This window comes from Eubalaena glacialis, chromosome 2 (genome assembly GCF_028564815.1).
Source record: "Eubalaena glacialis isolate mEubGla1 chromosome 2, mEubGla1.1.hap2.+ XY, whole genome shotgun sequence".
NCBI lineage: Eukaryota > Metazoa > Chordata > Mammalia > Artiodactyla > Balaenidae > Eubalaena > Eubalaena glacialis.
Genome location: NC_083717.1, coordinates 119,597,250 through 119,615,897, shown reverse-complemented (window position 1 = coordinate 119,615,897; position 18,648 = coordinate 119,597,250). Strand labels below are relative to the sequence as shown.

Here is an 18,648-nt window from a genome sequence, read left to right as displayed (position 1 = left end):
TGGTATCCCTCTCTCTGTCTTTCCATCCTACCTTAACCAGAAAACCAGATTTATCAGAGGACGATCTGTGCAAGAAGCGTAATTGGGTCTAACAGAGAAACAAGCACAGACAACTACTGTTCCTTGTTTCACCACCTGCCTCATGTCCTTGTAGAAGCTGGTGGCTAGAGACCAGCAATGCAGCAGGTCCGTTTCTGCTTGACAGCCAGGTAAACAGTATCCATCAAAGATGGACTGGTCATGTCCTTCCCATTCCCACCGACAACTGTGTAGGAAGTAGGATGAGGGAGAAGATGCTAATAATGAAATCCTTTTCTCTACGAGAACATTGCCTTGGACAGAAATCACACAGCCGTTTCTCACTTTCTCCTCATCCTGGAATCCTATTACACTTATGTCAGTAAATTTGACAATGTCCCACAGGTCTCTGAGGCTCTGTTCATTTTTCTTCATTCTTCTTTCTTTCTGCTCTCTGACTGGATAATTTCAATTGACCTATCTTCAAGTTCTTTCTCCTGCCCATTCAAATCTACTGTTGAATCCCTCTAGTGAATTTTTTCTTAGAAAATATTCTCTGTGTAACAACATCTCTGCCCTGAGAGAGTTCTGAGTTATGGGAAATATAGGCAAACCCTTTGCCTTAGTCCTTCACGAGCCCCCCAACAGGTCAAAGCAATCAAGTTTTATTCTTCGATGACAAAGGGCTCTGCTCCCTCCACCACCAGGAACCCACACTGGGAACTCAGGCAGCCATCTAAAAACTATCATGGATCCAGTGATTAGAAGATGGAACAAGCGTTAAGTTAAAATACCACAAAGCTTCCCTACCAGGTTTCGGTTACCATTTCCTTAAATATTTGCTTGGTTGCTGCAGACCTTTCTGTGGTGTTTGGCCAGAGTGTGCTGATTAATGTCTTAAAGTTTTATATCTTTCTAGGCTGTCCTCTTCCTGGTCCTTTGGCTAGAGAGAAGACTTTTCATGGACTTTTTTGTCTGCACCTGTTGGCATTTCCAGGTTCCTGGCTTCTCCAGGACTCACTTGGGTTATATGAGGCAAAAGAAAACTCAGGGAACTCACTGCTCTATCATTCCTCAGGCCCCAAGTTCCTACCTAGCCTAGCTTCTTCTCTCCAAATTCTTACGTTTTGTTTTTACATGTGGTCCAGGGTTTTAGCTGTACTTAACAGGTTGAGTAGAAAAAAATACACCTACTCCAACTTGCCAGAAGTGGAAAGCATAATGCTTCTTTCTTTCCCTGAAGGGCGAACCTCTGACCAGCTTGGTTAGTACACCTTACTGGTAGTAACCCATCAAAATGGCATTAAAATTTCCTTCTTGTACAGCCATCTAGAATAAATGGCTGGTCCTAGATCATGGATAAATGATTATCCATGATCATGATTGATCATTGGATAAATGCGGTCCTAGATCATGAAGATAACTACCATTTATGTGAGTACACTGCTCTAAGAATTGCTTACAGTGGCCCAGCAGGCCCAAGGTGGGGAATATAATTGGTCTCTGTAAATGGCATTAAAATGCCCTTGTCCTTCTTGTTCTTTATCCTCCTATACAAAAGTTTTGAGTGTGATTAGGAAATGACTAGAAAACATGACAAAGTTATAGTGACTACAATGGTCACACCAGTTTTGTGGTGGTGGAAAAAGAGCAACAGCCCTGGTACCAAGGAAGGGAGAAACGTAGACCCTGGACGGTTTGTGTTTGTGGCAGGGAGGGGCATTAATGCCATCTTTGTATGCTAGACCCAGCACTGCAGCCTATCAGAACAACCACATGGTCTGTGAAAACAGAAAAACTCATATGAATACGGCTTGTCCTGGACTATTCTGTTGTGCTTGACACCATCAATGGAAGCTGCTCAACATGGATTCCCATCCCTGTATGTGTACAAACCTATAAATCAGCACAAACTTGTTTCAATACGACTGGTACAAACATATATGCTTCTAATGTCTGAGCATCCTGAATTATGCCTCACGAATGACACTGCTCATATAGCTTAACCAAAGTGAGGTAATGATGACTAATTAAGCTTAACAATGAATTCAAAACTGGATGGGAGACTTCCCTGGTGGTGCAGCTGTTAAGAATCCGCCTGCCAGTGCAGGGGACACAGTTTCAAGCCCTGGTCCGGGAAGATCTCACATGCCACGGAGCAACTATGCCCACGAGCCACGACTACTGAGCCTGCGCTCTAGAGCCTGTGAGCCACAACTACTGAGCCCGCCTGCTGCAACTACCAAAGCCCGCGTGCCTAGAGCCCATGCTCTGCAACAAGAGAAGCCACCGCAATAAGAAGCCCGCGCACCGCAACGAAGAGTAGCCCTCGCTCACTGCAACTAGAGAAAGCCCGCGCGCAGCAGTGAAGACCCAATGCAGCCATAAATAAGTAAATAAATAAAATTTATTTTTAAAAACTCTAGTCTCCTGTAAAACGTTTCTACTAAGGCCAATTATTTGAATATGTACCCTAAGGAGACTTTCTTTCACAGTAATTTGAAATCAAACTTTGACATGTGCTCATAATTATTTGACTTGAAGTTCCTTTTATATTTTCCAAAGTCTTTTGGACATGTCTTATTGTTTCTCTTAGATATTTCACTGTGGGTTTACTAGCCTTCAAGTTGACCCGGTTCATTGAGATTACACCCGACAAAGTGAGGTTTGTTGATTGAGGACAGGCTGAGTCCCTGAGTGGATCTAATTATTTAACAGAGCCCACTGAGCCAAAGAAGGCCAGAATCTGAGTCTGCAGGTAAGGGCCAGAGAGAACTGAATTGTACCACATACCAAGCAAGGAGAACATACACAGAGGTAAGAGTTACAAGGGTGGGAAAGACAAGAAGGAAAAAGGTAAAAAAACAGAGAAGGGCCAAGCAACATTTATTCAGTAGCTATTTCTCAACTGACTACTATGGGCCAGTCACTATTCTAGGCACTAAAGGTAAAGCCATGAGCAAAACAAACAACATCACTGACCTCACAGAACTTCTACTCTAATTGGAGTTATAAGCAATGAACACATTGACATGTAAGTGTCAACAATATAACTGCACATTATGGTTACTACCATAAAGGAAATGACCAGGGTGTTGTGATAGAATTAAGAAGAGGTTTACGGATGGCTGCATTAGTCAGGAAGATCAGCAGAAGTCAGATACGTTTCTCTACAGTAGTGATATCAGAGCTGAGACCTGAAGGATGAAAATGAGTCAGGCTCACCAAGATTAGGGGGAAGAAAATTGCGGATGCATGAAAGAATAAGTCCCAGTGTGGGACAGGACACGACAAGTTTAGAAAATTGAAAGGAGATCAGTGTTGTGGCTGCACAGAGTGAGGGAAAGAGAGTTGAGAGCTGAGATTGAAGGGTCAGGTGAGATTTAAATGATGCAGAACCTTGTATATCACAGCCAAGAGTTTGTATTTTACTCTAGGAGCATTAGAAATCCACTGCAGCATTTAGGCAAGTAGCAACAACTTTTGATTTACACTTACAAAAATCACTCTTGCTACCAGTTAAATTAGTGCTTCTCAAACTTCAAAGTGATTGAATCACCTGGGGATTTGTTAAAATGAAGATTCAAACTCAGGGAGTCTGGAATAGAGCCTGGGATTCTGCACAAGTTCCAATATTGCTGGTCCACATGTTGAATATCAAAAGTGTGGGTAACACATTGCCTGGAGAGAAAAGAGACCACCTAGAAGGTAACATGGATCAGAACAGTGTTTTTCAAACTTTGTTTAATATTATCTTATTTTATGAAAGGATATGAGTTCTTATGCTGTGTTTCCTGATCTTATTTTATTTATATTTTTAATGACAAAATGTGTAATGACAAAAACCTTAAGGTTAAAATAAAAGAAAATTAAAACACTGCGAAAATTTTCATTTAGTAAAATGGAAACTAATTTAAAATAATCATATCCATACTTGGTATAGTATTGGAAAATCAGCAGCCTCATATGTTGCTGTTGAAGCCATGGCTTGGTGAAAAATTTCTTCATGGAAACCAGACAGTCAGTGTCATGTGTTTTCCCTTAACCAAGCAATTTCCCTTCCATAGAAACTACAGCTTTAATGATGTTCATAAAAATATTGTCTATCGGGGCTTCCCTGGTGGCGCAGTGGTTAAGAATCTGCCTGCCAATGCAGGGAACACCGGTTCGAGCCCTGGTCTGGGAAGATCCCACATGCCGCGGAGCAACTAAGCCCGTGAGCCACAACCACTGAGCCTGCGCGTCTGGAGCCTGTGCTCCGCAACGGGAGAGGCCGCGACAGTGAGTGGCCCGTGCACCGCGATAAAGAGTGTTCCCTCCTTGCCGCAACTAGAGAAAGCCCTCACACAGAAACGAAGACCCAACACAGCCAAAAATAAATAAATAAATTAAAAAAAAAAACTTTTCTATAATACTGGATAATTGGAAAAAATACTAAAAAGTGATTCATTTCTAGAAGTACATCTAAATAATGGAAACTAGGCAATCAGTAAAAGTTATGCCCTTAAAATATGTTTCTTATCATGACAACACCTACAATACATGTTGAGAAAAACAAATATGTTAATAAATACATTATAAGTACATTATAATCCCCATTCATGGAAAATTTAGCTGTATAATATGTGAGCTAAAACATTTGAAAACTAGTAATAGTTATAATTTTTAGGTCATGAAGTTATGGGAATGTTCTATTTTTAAGCATGTTTATATCTTCTACTTTATTTAAAATTAATATGTATAATTAAGTAATAAAATTTTAATTTAACTTAAATTTAAAATACAAGACTCTTTCCTTCCAACTCTGGGTCCTATTTTGCATCTTTATTGGAAGAAGCAATTGACGAGAGGTCAGAGTGTCTGGGTTCTGCTCCCAGCTTCCAGTTTGCTCTAAGTCATGCTTTAAGTAGGCCATTCAAATCCTGCTCATCCAAATTCTTTTCGCCTATTAAATGAAGGGCATGGGCTGAATCAGTAATTCTTAAAGTGTGATTGATGCAGGAAGTCATGGTAGGCAGTACATAGATGAAAATTTTAATTGTTACCTATGTGGTGTTATTTTAATTTGTAATAGACATCAAATATATGGTTTCACACACAGTATGCATTAAAACAAGGATAACTTTTTTGCGTAGTCATTTTTAAAGTCTGTTTAATATAAAAACCAACTTAATATTAAATTAGTAACTAGTGGTATAAGTGGTACACAGATACAGCAAATATCATGAAGACCGTGAACCAATGAGCAAGACACTACTGGTGAGGGTACAACATGGCGAAAACTTGCTTCCTGGACTCGGAGCCTGGGCACACAGGGCTCTGCCCTCTGACCTGAAGGCTAGACAGTGGAAGGAATCCGGGCTAACAGGCCCAAGATGAGCACAGTCTGCACTGAGGAACGAACATTCAATAGTAACAAAAGGAAATTTAATTCAATATAAATTCGGATTCATCACATAAAGGAGTGGTATATTATCCTTAATTTCTGTTTGGAGACAGAGATTTTAAGAAAATTCCCTCTGTAGATAAAGAAAGCACCTTCACCCCACCCTTAAGGCTAGAACCCCGTCAAGAGGCCCAGCTGCCAGCTGTGGGACAGGCTGCAGGCGCTAGGAGAGCACTGCCGCAAAGCACAAAAGTAGGTGGCTGAAGCTCCAGGGTGGGAGGCTGAGAGATGCAAAACACTGTAAAACTTCTCTTTTCCAAGCAGTTCTTTAAAATTCTAGTCTGCCTGCTCTTTCTGGCTTGATTGAATTAAAGTCAAAGGTACAAGTCCTTTCCCAGGCTTCTGCCTGAACCAACGGAAGTTGAAAACTGTTTTCTTTTGAGAAGTACAACTGAGAACAGCATGTGTTCTCCCCTAGGTACACAGGAATGAAGGACTCTGGTCCAATGTATATGGGCTGCTCACGTCTGTTGAAAGAGAGAACCACAGACAAAGGAGATTTATTCATGGCTGATTCTTTTTTGAAAGAACTTCCTTTCCGCAATCCACCCAGGTGAGCCTGGTAACTCTAACCACCCTTCTATAACTTTCAGATTTATACAGATTAGTAGGATCTGCTCTTTTTATTCCTATCTTCAAAGCCCGCCAACTCAGCACAGCTACCAAAAGAGAACCAGGCATGAAACTCCCAAGGACTTCTCCATTTTTCCATTCACCAGGCTCATGAGGACTCAGGTTGGAGTCTGAGAGCCCTCAGACACTACCAGGTCAAACAACTTGTTTATCTGAGTGCATATTCACATGTCTGCTGTCACAGGAAACTGAGAGGCTCCTCAGCTAACCAGAAAGTAGATCCATGCCCCAGAGCACACACTCACACAGCCTCCTGATCTCTGAAGAGGTAATGTGGAGAGAGACCGACACCTACTCTTTATCTCCTAGATTTTTCTCTTTCCTTTCTACTTATATAAAATCCTTGAGCATCTACCATGTACAAGTTAGAAAAATTGAATAACTAAAAACGTTCCTCCTCAAGGAAAACCTAGAAAGATTCTTTTCTCTCCTGGCAGTGCAAAACCCTGCTAAATGAGCTGTTGTGTATGAATCGAGTTATTGACACTGTAGCTCAGGATAATCATCATATATCCGAACCCTGCTCCATAAAGCTTGTGTGGATTCTTCTTACAATTTACATTAAATTATACAAGAAGCAAGGTATTGGTATTTTTCTGTGCATAATGTCTATAAGATAAAGAAAACAAACAAGAAGGACATTAGAGTCCTTTCAAATAATTGAAGAGAGTAGATTGACAGTGACACTCAAAGTAGCGAAGCAAGCAGCATCCCATGCAGGTAGGAGTCAAGATCTGTCAGTCAAGGGACATTCCCTCTGTGGTCTAATAGTAAGATGAAACTCTGAAGGGAAAAGACTTCCCTACCCAACTTATTTTAGCACAGAGACCACTGAAACCTCAAATTGAAATAACTAAGAAGAGAATTCTCCGGTGAAATGAGAATCTGGCCAGCTGGGGTGCTTTTCACAAGGTGAGAACAACTTCCTCCTTTCTGAATACTCCATTGACTTGTACCAGCTTGAAATCAGTTCTCCCTTGTGCTTCTCTTCACTTTTTGACCCTGTCGATAGATTTTCTTTCACATGTAAGACCGAATCATATGGTCAGTTTGAAACTTTAAATGATTCAAAATATCTGACCAAACATATGTACTCGCCTCCCTTCTTATAAAAATTCCTACTGAGAGAAAACATACAAGTATAAACAGGATAATGCTAAATCCATAATGTGAAAATAATAAAAAGGTGAAAAATATCAACAGTTCCCTTAAGATAGAAAGTAGATGTGAGCATACTGATGGGTGAGACAGAGAGGGAGAAAACACAGCCTAGAATGAACTAAGAGAAGATTTTATTGGAAATGCAAGTGAAGGAAACTTACTCCTCAGGAACCTGTACAGATTCTGGAGTGAGAAAGAGAATAGGTATGATGTAGGGCAGGAGGGACAGAACATGGGGACAAATTGAAGGTCAATATGTGGAATAGCTATACTAGTCTCCCTCTGTACCCTCCATCCTGCTGCTGTGCTTATACATGAGAAGCATAGTAGGCCAGCCTGTACGTGGGCATTTGATGTTCACTAAAGTTGAAGTAAAACACCTGGAATGCTCATATTTCCTGTGAGTAGTTGACAGAGTTAAGCCACCTTCAAACTGATATTAGGTGCAGGAGGAGGGGAAGGAACAAGTTAATAACCAGTTCTCTGCTCAGTCATCCTAAAAAGAAGCCTGCCATGTAACATGGTAAGTCCACATGCCCAGACTACTGGTCAAGCATCCCATTCAGGAAGAAACCTTGTGGAGAACATGGACACAATGAAATATGGAGTCCATCATGCTACCCAGCCCTTCATTCTTAAATATAAACCAAGAACAAAGTAACACTAGTCATTTATAAGTAGAGATATGGTATCTCTTTCCATTCCTGGAAGCCCAGAGTCTTCAACTGTGAATCATCAGAGTCGCTTATACCTGGACCAAAGTTATGGTGGAATGTCATGCTCTATGGTCTAGTATGGGAATGTAGTATTTTGAGAATGACCAAAGGAACTAAGAGAATAATATGCTGGTGTCTTGGTCACTACTCTCAGAAAATCTTGAGTCTTGGATTTGAATAATAATTTTCATATTTATTTAGATTTTTTTCTCTTAAGTGGTTTACCCTACATTATTTCAATTCTTCCCGATTTGTAAGACCAGCTTTTTATACCTCATTAAATGTAGAAAGAAATTAACATTTTAAATACAATAATTATAAAGTTTATCTGAATGCAAACCATGTGATAAGAGAGTTCCATGTTAGTTGTAGACATTGTTGATGCCCAGCCTAGATCCCCTTTTCCAGGCCAGTGTACCCGGTCCCCAGCTGTTGCAAGTGTTGGCTACACTTGGCTCACACTTGCCCTCTTCCCCAGAAAACTGATCTATGCCAATAAAGGTCACCATTCTCCAGTAGGGTATACCCCTGCTCAAACGACTGCTTTATTCTGGGGTACAGAGGTCAGCTGTCTGGCCCCCTTGATTCACGGTGGGAGGGATCAATTCTGTGGTGCTTTTCATGCTTTTCATGCTCCAGAGATCCCCATGAGGTCAGGCTGGATCAAGTGTCCACCTGAGCCACATCCATACCTAGCCTTTTCCCTTCCATCTTAACTTGCTTTTCTCAAAAAATTATGGATACAGGAAACCCCAATTTAGGCTTTGCTTTTAAGGAACTCAAGACAATATGCTACCTCCTTTAATCCTAAACCAGTCCTGAAATACGTATAATAGTATAGCCTAAAATCAAATGGCTCATTAGTGACAAAAGATATTCAAACCAGCACCAGAAACTAGGTTCTTTCCAGTGGCACCAGAAGGCACACAAGAGAAGCGGGATGAGAATTTGACCATCTTGCTTCCAGCACGATTTCATGCCGTTTCTCACTGCCTTTCAAATGTTTTTTCCACGATTTGAAAATATCTATAAGTCATAAGTCTGCAGGCTGAGAATTTGAGGCAAATTCTGATTGGATTTCATCATTTTAGTCAGGGACTATGTGAACAAAACCGAATAAAGACCTTAATTCCTCATTCCCAAGTTGTCCCACTTTTTGGACTACATAAACAATGTCATGTCTAACAGACCGCAGCTTCAGCTTTAAAGTCAGTGTGACTTTTAATTTTTTTCCCTCTAATTCAACTTTAGATTTATTATAAGGCTGAATTTCCATCAGGCCACAAACATTTTTCCTGGACTTGGGCGTAAGTTATAGGACAATTCCACAGTGCAAGTGAGTCAGGAGAGGGGGAATATTCAAATCCTTGCTGGTGTTCTCAACTCCCCTCACCAACATTTTCTAGAACATCCTCAGTACCATATGGTCTTTGACAGTTGATCCATGTAGGTCTTTAATCCCCATAACAAAGCTCCTTGGTGTCTAGAATTTTTTATTCCAGATGCTACTCAGAGATCCTTCTCAGGAAATCTGAAGTCATTCTGTGCTCCCATGCCCTGCTGCGGGTATGGGACATTCTATGGCTGTAGCTAATTCTACCATCTCCAGCCATACTCAAGTACATAGGAACCAATGCACTCTCCCACAAGCCTCAAGCCAGGAACTTTGAGTTCTACTCAGCCTTACTCAAAAATGGTAACATAAGCCTTGTCTGACCTGAGCCCCTGCAACTGTCTAGGCTTTTTGTTTCAACCAGTTCTCACCTTCTGGCTCTAGTCCTTCCATCCACTCATCAAATGTATCCTTATCTAATCCACCAGTGGGGTAGCAGTTGAGGGTGGAGATGGGGTGGGGGATCTGTAACGAAAATAACTCATGACTTACAACTTTTTTAAAGTAGTTGCTTAAGACTCCTTTCTTTGGCATTTCTGTTTTTCCATACTTGTTTAGAGTAATGAATATCAAACACCTTGAATAACTACATGGGGAAAGAGCAAGGGGGACTAAGACAGTGAGGGGATATCTCAGTTATCATATTAAAATACTGTTGTCATATATAAGAGCATCATAATACCCACCCCATTGAGTAAATTTGTGCTATAAAACTAGAGTACAAAGGGAAGACTGGAAAATAGTTCAAACAGTCATTCAGACCAAATTGTGTCTTTAATTTCCCTTCAGGGTCAATTGTTTTCAGAATTGTAAAAATGTTTCCCTCTGTTAACTCTTAATTCTCATTTTCATCTAGAAAGCAAACAGAATTGCTGTGCCCTGCAGCCTAAGCTCTACATCAGGCATTGCTGGGGCCCCATCAGGTTTGGGTGCCGACTGCAGGTGCCTGGGGAGCACTGTGTGCTCACTGCACAGAGGTAGGTGGCTGAGTCGCTGGGCTGGGAGTCTCTGATGAGCAGGGAGACGTACTGGTTGGCTTTATTGACCTGGGCTGTATATCTTCCTTCCTCTTTGTCATTATTCATGTATCCGTACAGGAGCAGCTCAGGGCCTTTGCTGGGGTACTGTCTGTACCATGAGAAGTAATCAGAAGCGCTGTCAGTATAAGTGCAGTTGAGAGAGGCGATGGCTCCCTCTGGAACATGCAGAGATGCAGGGCTCTGCTCCACTCCCTTCTGTTGGCTCCTCATCCCTGTGCAAAGACACAACGAATGGTCAGTCGAAGAAGATTGGCTGGGTAATGGATGCTTCCTCTGCAGATTGTAAGTTATCTTTTCACAGGCCTCCCGCCTCTACCTTCCCTTATTTAAGGGAAATAACATTCGTGTTTCTATCCATGGGCCTACAATAGAGAATGACTCCAAATACTTTACTTTAGGTTCCCATAGAAATGTCCCAAACTCACACGTTAACTGAAGCCAGAGGATCACCAGTAAAACTCTTGAGGATTTCATCATTCTTTCCTCCCCTGGTTCACTGAGGATTCAAATTTTAAACCCTAAAAAAAATGAGTCGAACTCAAACATTTCTAATTCTTCTGCCTTAGAAATCATAAAAAGAATCTGTTCTACCAATGAAAACAAGAGATTCTTTTCACCACCCCTGCTACACCACAGAGCTCCTCCTCTCATATACCTCTCTCTCTCTCCCTCTCTCTGTCTCTCTCTCTCTCTCTCTCTCACACACACACACACACACACACACACACACGGAGGAATACATGAGAGCATTCCTCAGAGTCTCTGAGAAGACACTGCCATCTTGTGGACTCAAGACAGTGATCAAAGAAATATTCAAAACATAGACCCTTATTATGTGAACTGATGAAAGTAAAAATCTGCCACTTTAGTTAAATTAAAAATTTGAGAATCATATGGTCCTAGTCAATGTGTGTGGGGAGAGCCTGACGTGGATGTGGATGTGTTTTACATCATATGGCGATGCTTGTGTGAGCAAAAGCAGTTATATCAAGTGACCAATCCCTCACACTAAAAAACCAGTCCTGAAGTATTCTATGATCTGATAGAAGTCTGGGTGAGGCTCTTGTGATTCAAGGAGAATTTAATATTGTGTAGCTGTTCTCCACATCAGGCCAGACACCTCCTTTCTCATTTCTCCACCTCCAATTTGTAAAGAAATCTATTCTAACTCAAAAGAATCCTTTGAAGACACAATGGCCTAAAATCTGACTGATAAAACATGTTTCCATCTCACAACCTGGGCATATTTTTAACAAGGTCAAGACTAGAAGAGATCAGGCTCCTTCATTCCATTTGGCACCAATGGCACATCTGTGTGGAAACAGTGCTTACTTGTGCTGGAAGTAGTAGATGGACCTGCCTTCGGTGCCTAGAGTGTAAATAAAGCCCGATGCACCTGTTCATGTGTCTAATTCTTCTTATTTCCTCTTCTTGTACACAGCACTGGCATCTAGGAATTAATCTCCAAAGTTATGGGTCTGGTATCCCTCTCTCTGTCTTTCCATCCTACCTTAACCAGAAAACTAGATTTATCAGAGGACGATCTGTGCAAGAAGCGTAATTGGGTCTAACAGAGAAAGAAGCACAGACATCTACTGTTCCTTCTTGTTTCACCACCTGCCTCATGTCCTTTTAGAAGCTGGTGGCTAGAGACCGGCAATGCAGCAGGTCCGTTTCTGCTTGACAGCCAGGTAAACAGTATCCATCAAAGATGGACTGGTCATGTCCTTCCCATTCCCACCGACAACTGTGTAGGAAGTAGGATGAGGGAGAAGATGCTAATAATGAAATCCTTTTCTCTATGAGAACATTGCCTTGGACAGAAATCACACAGCCGTTTCTCACTTTCTCCTCATCCTGGAATCCTACTATACTTATGTCAGTAAATTTGACAATGTCCCACAGGTCTCTTAGGCTCTGTTCATTTTTCTTCACTCTTGTTTCTTTCTGCTCTCTGACTGGATAATTTCAATTGACCTATCTATCTTCAAGTTCCTTCTCCTGCCCATTCAAATCTACTATTGAATCCCTCTAGTGAATTTTTTCTTAGAAAATGTTCTCTGTGTAACAACTTCTCTGCCCTGAGAGAGTTCTGAGTTATGGGAAATATAGGCAAGCCCTTTGCCTTAGTCCTTCATGAGCCCCCCAACAGGTCAAAACAATCAAGTTTTATTCTTTGATGAGAAAGGGCTCTGCTCCCTCCACCACCAGGAACCCACACTGGGAACGCAGGCGGCCATCTAAAAACTGTCATGGATCCAGTGATGGGAAGATGAAGCAAGCGTTACATTAAAATACCACAAAGCTTCCCTACCAGGTTTCGGTTACCTTTTCCTTAAATATTTGCTTGGTTGCTGCAGACCTTTCTGTGGTGTTTGGCCAGAGTGTGCTGATTAATGTCTTAAAGTTTTATATCTTTCTAGGCTGTCCTCTTCCTGGTCCTTTGGCTAGAGAGAAGACTTTTCATGGACTTTTTTGTCTGCACCTGTTGGCATTTCCAGGTTTCTGGCTTCTCCAAGACTCACTTGGGTTATATGAGGCAAAAGAAAACTCAGGGAACTCACTGCTCTATCATTCCTCAGGCCCCAAGTTCCTACCTAGCCTAGCTTCTTCTCTCCAGATTGTTACATTTTGTTTTTACATGTGGTCCAGGGTTTTAGCTGTACTTAACAGGTTGAGTAGAAAAAAATACACCTACTCCAACTTGCCAGAAGTGGAAAGCATAATGCTTCTTTCTTTCCCTGAAGGGCAAACCTTTGACCAGCTTGGTTAATACACCTTACTGGTAGTAGCCCAGTGAAAATGGCATTAAAATTTCCTTCTTGTGTAGCCATCTAGAATAAATGGCTGCTCCTAGATCATGGATAAATGATTATCCATGATCATGACGGACCACTGGATAAATGTCGTCTTAGATCATGAAGATAACTACCATTTATGTGAGTACACTGCTCTAAGAATTCCTTACAGTGGCCCAGCAGGCCCAAGGTGGTGAATATAATTGGTCTCTGTAAATGGCATGGAAATGCCCTTGTCCTTCTTGTTCTTTATCCTCCTATACAAAAGTTTTGAGTGTGATTAGGAAATGATTAGAAAAAATGACAAAGTTATAGTGGCTAGAATGATCACACCAGTTTTGTGGTGGTGGAAAAAGAGCAACAGCCCTGGTACCAAGGAAGGGAGAAACTTAGACACTGGAAGGTTTGTGTTTGTGGCAGGGAGGGAGATTAATGCCATCTTTGTATGCTAGACCCAGCACTGCAGCCTATCAGAACAACCATATGGTCTGTGAAAACAGAAAAACTCATATGTATACGGCTTGTCCTGAACTATTCTGCTGTGCTTGACACCATCAGTGGAAGCTGCTCAACATGGATTCCCATCCCTGTATGTGTACAAACCTATAAATCAGCACAACCTTGTTTCAGTATGACTGGTACAAACATATATGCTTCTAATGTCTGAGCATCCTGAATTATGCCTCATGAATGACACTGCTGATGTAGCTTAACCAAAGTGAAGTAATGATGATTCTAATTAAGCTCAACAATGCATTCAAAACTGGATCGGGGACTTCCCTGGTGGCGCAGCTGTTAAGAATTTGCCTACCAATGTAGGGGACACGGTTTGGAGCCCTGGTCCGGGAAGATCCCACATGCCACGGAGCAACTAAGCCCACGAGCCACGACTACTGAGCCTGCGCTCTAGAGCCTGTGAGCCACAACTACTGAGCCCACCTGTTACAAGTACCAAAGACCGCGCGCCTAGAGACCGTGCTCTGCAACAAGAGAAGCCACAGCAGTGAGAAACCCACGCACCGCAATGAAGAGTAGCCCCCGCTCACCACGACTAGAGAAAGCCCGCGCGCAGCAGTGAAGACCCAACGCAGCCATAAATAAATAAATAAAATTTATTTTTAAAAAATCTAGTCTCCTATAAAACGTTTCCACGAAGGCTAATTATTTGAATATGTTCCCAAAGGAGACTTTCTTTCACAGAAATTTGAAATCAGACTTTGACATGTGCTCATAATTATTTGACTTGAAGTTCCTTTTATATTTTCCAAAGTCTTTTGGACATGTCTTATTTTTTCTCTTAGATATTTCACTGTGGGGTAACGAGCCTTCAAGTTGACCCGGTTCATTGAGATTACACCTGACAAAGTGAGGTCAGTTGACTGAGGTCAGGCTGAGACCCTGAGTGGATCTAATTATTTAACAGAGCCCACTGAGCCAAAGAAGGTCAGAATCTGTGTCTGCAGGTAAGGGCCAGAGAGAACTGAATTGTACCACATATCAAGCAAGGAGAACATACACAGAGGTAAGAGTTACAAGGGTGGGAATGACAAGAAGGAAAAAGGGAGAAAAACAGAGAAGGACCAAGCAACATTTATTCAGTAGCTATTTCTCAACTGACTACTATGGGCCAGTCACTATTCTAGGCACTAAAGGTAAAGCCATGAGCAAAACAAACAACATCACTGACCTCACAGAACTTCTACTCTAATTGGAGTTATAAGCAGTGAACACATTGACATGTAAGTGTCAACAATATAACTGCACATTATGGTTACTACCATAAAGGGTGTTTTGATAGAATTAAGAAGAGTTTTACGGATGGCTGCATTAGTCAGGAAGATCAGCAGAAGTCAGATACGTTTCTCTAGAGTAGTGATATCAGAGCTGAGACCTGAAGGATAAAATGAGTCAGGCTCACCAAGATTAGGGGGAAGAAAATTGCGGATGCATGAAAGAATATGTCCCAGTGTGGGACAGGACACGACAAGTTTAGAAAATTGAAAGGAGATCAGTGTTGTGGCTGCACAGAGTCAGGGAAAGAAGGTTGAGAGCTGAGATTGAAGGGTCAGGTGAGATTCAAATGATGCAGAACCTTGTATATCACAGCCAAGAGTTTGTATTTTACTCTAGGAGCATTAGAAATCCACTGCAGCATTTAGGCAAGTAGCAACAACCTTTGATTTACACTTAGAAAAATCACTCTTGCTACCAGTTAGATTAGTGCTTCTCAAACTTCAAAGTGATTGAATCACCTGGGGAGTTGTTAAAATGAAGATTCAAACTCAGGGAGTCTGGAATAGAGCCTGGGATTCTGCACAAGTTCTAATATTGCTGGTCCGCATGTTGAATATCAAAACTGTGGGTAACACATTGCCTGGAGAGAAAAAAGACCACCTAGAAGGTAACCTGGATCAGAGCAGTGTTTTTCAAACTTTGTTTAATATTATCTTATTTTATGAAAGGATATGAGTTGTTATTCTGTGTTTTCTAATCTTATTTTATTTATTTTTTTAATGACAAAATGTGTAATGACAAAAACCTTACAGGTTAACATAAAAGAAAATTAAAACACTGTGAAAATTTTCACTTAGTAAAATGGAAACAAATTTATAATAATCATATCCATACTTGGTATAGTATTAGAAAATCAGCAGCCTCATATGTTGCTGTTGAAGCCATGGCTTGGTGAAAAATTTCTTCATGGAAACCAGACATTCAGTGTCATGTGTTTTCCCTTAACCAAGCAATTTCCCTTCCATTGAAACTACAGCTTTAATGATGTTCATAAAAATATTGTCTATAATACTAGATAATTGGAAAAAATACTAAAAAGTGATTCATTTCTAGAAGTACATCTAAATAATGGAAACTAGGCAATCAGTTAAAATTATGCCCTTAAAATATGTTTCTTATCATGACAACACCTACAATACATGTTGAGAAAAACAAATATGTTAATAAATACCAAGTACATTATAATCCCCTTTCATGGAAAATTTAGCTGTATAATATGTGAGCTATAAACTTTGAAAACTAGTAATAGTTATAATTTTTAGGTCATGAAGTTATGGGAATGTTCTATTTTTAAGCATGTTTATATCTTCTACTTTATTTAAAATTAATATGTATAATTAAGTAATAAAATTTTAATTTAACTTAAATTTAAAATACAAGACACTTTCCTTCCAACTCTGGATCCTATTTTGCATCTTTATTGGAAGAAGCAATTGACGAGAGGTCAGAGTGTCTGGGTTCTGCTCCCAGCTTCCATTTTGCTATAAGTCATGCTTTAAGTAGGCCATTCAAATCCTGCTCATCCAAATTCTTTTAGCCTATTAAATGAAGGACATGGGCTGAATCAGTAATTCTTAAAGTGTGATTGATGCAGGAGGTCATGGTAGGCAGTACATAGATGAAAATTTTAATTGTTACCTATGTGGTGTTATTTTAATTTGTAATAGACATCAAATATATGGTTTCACACACAGTATGCATTCAAACAAGGATAACTTTTTTGCGTAGTCATTTTTAAAGTCTATTTAATGTAAAAACCAACTTAATATTAAATTAGTAAATAACAGTATAAGTGGTACACAGATACAGCAAATATCATGAAGACCGTGAACCAATGAGCAAGACACTACTGGTGAGGGTACAACATGGCGAAAACTTGCTTCCTGGACTGGGAGCCTGGGCACACAGGGCTCTGCCCTCTGACCTGAAGGCTAGACAGTGGAAGGAATCCGGGCTAACAGGCCCAAGATGAGCACAGTCTGCACTGAGGAACGAACATTCAATAGTAACAAAAGGAGATTTAATTCAATATAAATTCGGTTTCATCACATAAAGGAGTGGTATATTATCCTTAATTTCTGTTTGGAGACAGAGATTTTAAGAAAATTCCCTCTGTAGATAAAGAAAACACCTTCACCCCACCCTTAAGGCTAGAACCCCGTCAAGAGGCCCAGCTGCCAGCTGTGGGACAGGCTGCAGGCGCTAGGAGAGCACTGCCGCAAAGCACAAAAGTAGGTGGCTGAAGCTCCAGGGTGGGAGGCTGAGAGATGCAAAACACTGTAAAACTTCTCTTTTCCAAGCAGTTCTTTAAAATTCTAGTCTGCCTGCTCTTTCTGGCTTGACTGAATTAAAGTCAAAGGTACAAGTCCTTTCCCAGGCTTCTGCCTGAACCAATGGAAGTTGAAAACTGTTTTCTTTTGAGAAGTACAACTGAGAACAGCATGTGTTCTCCCCTGGATACACAGGAATGAAGGACTCTGGTCCAATGTATATGGGCTGCTCACGCCTGTTGAAACAGAGAACCACAGACAAAGGAGATTTATTCATGGCTGATTCTTTTTTGAAAGAATTTCCTTTTCACAATCCACCCAGGTAAGCCTGGTAACTCTAACCACCCTTCTATAACTTTCAGATTTATACAGATTAGTAGGATCTGCTCTTTTTATTCCTATCTTCAAAGCCCGCCAACTCAGCACAGCTACCAAAAGAGAACCAGGCATGAAACTCCCAAGGACTTCTCCATTTTTCCATTCACCAGGCTCATGAGGACTCAGGTTGGAGTCTGAGAGCCCTCAGACACTACCAGGCCAAACAACTTGTTTATCTGAGTGCATATTCACATGTCTGCTGTCACAGGAAACTGAGAGGCTCCTCAGCTAACCAGAAAGTAGATCCATGCCCCAGGGCACACACTTACACAGCCTCCTGATCTCTGAAGAGGTAATGTGGAGAGAGACCGACACCTACTCTTTATCTCCTAGATTTTTCTCTTTCCTTTCTACTTATATAAAATCCTTGAGCATCTACCATGTACAAGTTATACAAATTGAATAACTAAAAACCTTCCTCCTCAAGGAAAACCTAGAAAGATTCTTTTCTCTCCTGTCAGTGCAAAACCCTGCTAAATGAGCTGTTGTGTATGAATCGAGTTATTGACACTGTAGCTCAGGATAATCATCTTATATCCAAACCCTGCTCCATAAAGCTTGTGTGGATTCTTCTTACAATTTACATTAAATTATACAAGAAGCAAGGTATTGGTATTTTTCTGTACATAATGTCTATATGATAAAGAAAACAAACAAGGACATTAGAGTCCTTTCAAATAATTGGATGGGATAGGCCAATGTGGAATAAAGGGAAACTCCCAGCCATGATAACAAAATGACATAATAATCAGTAGTAGGAGAGTGGAGAGTTAAGTCTTAATCCATACTCGAAATTTTCTTAGTTTTTTTGGTATTGATTATCTTTACTGCTTCATCCCATCTACATCCAAGAATAACCACTATTCATTGAAAAATTATTTTCTACTAATGCCATTCAATTTTTAATTAATTTAATTCTTACAACTATATGATGAGGCATACATTTTTATAGATGATAAAATATATGTGCTTTAAGTTTAAGTAATTTTGTCCGAAGTCAC

The 18,648-nt window shown here is 40.6% G+C and overlaps 2 gene segments (V, D, J or C); both read right to left on the bottom strand.

Annotated features, from left to right (window-relative positions):
- Positions 1-18,648, bottom strand: part of LOC133084268 (T cell receptor alpha chain MC.7.G5-like) — a 610,392-nt gene that overhangs the window by 572,663 nt on the left and 19,081 nt on the right.
- Positions 10,261-10,911, bottom strand: LOC133085766 (T cell receptor alpha variable 12-2-like). The segment is given in 2 exon segments: positions 10,261-10,619; positions 10,833-10,911. Coding segments are annotated over 2 exon segments (411 nt in total).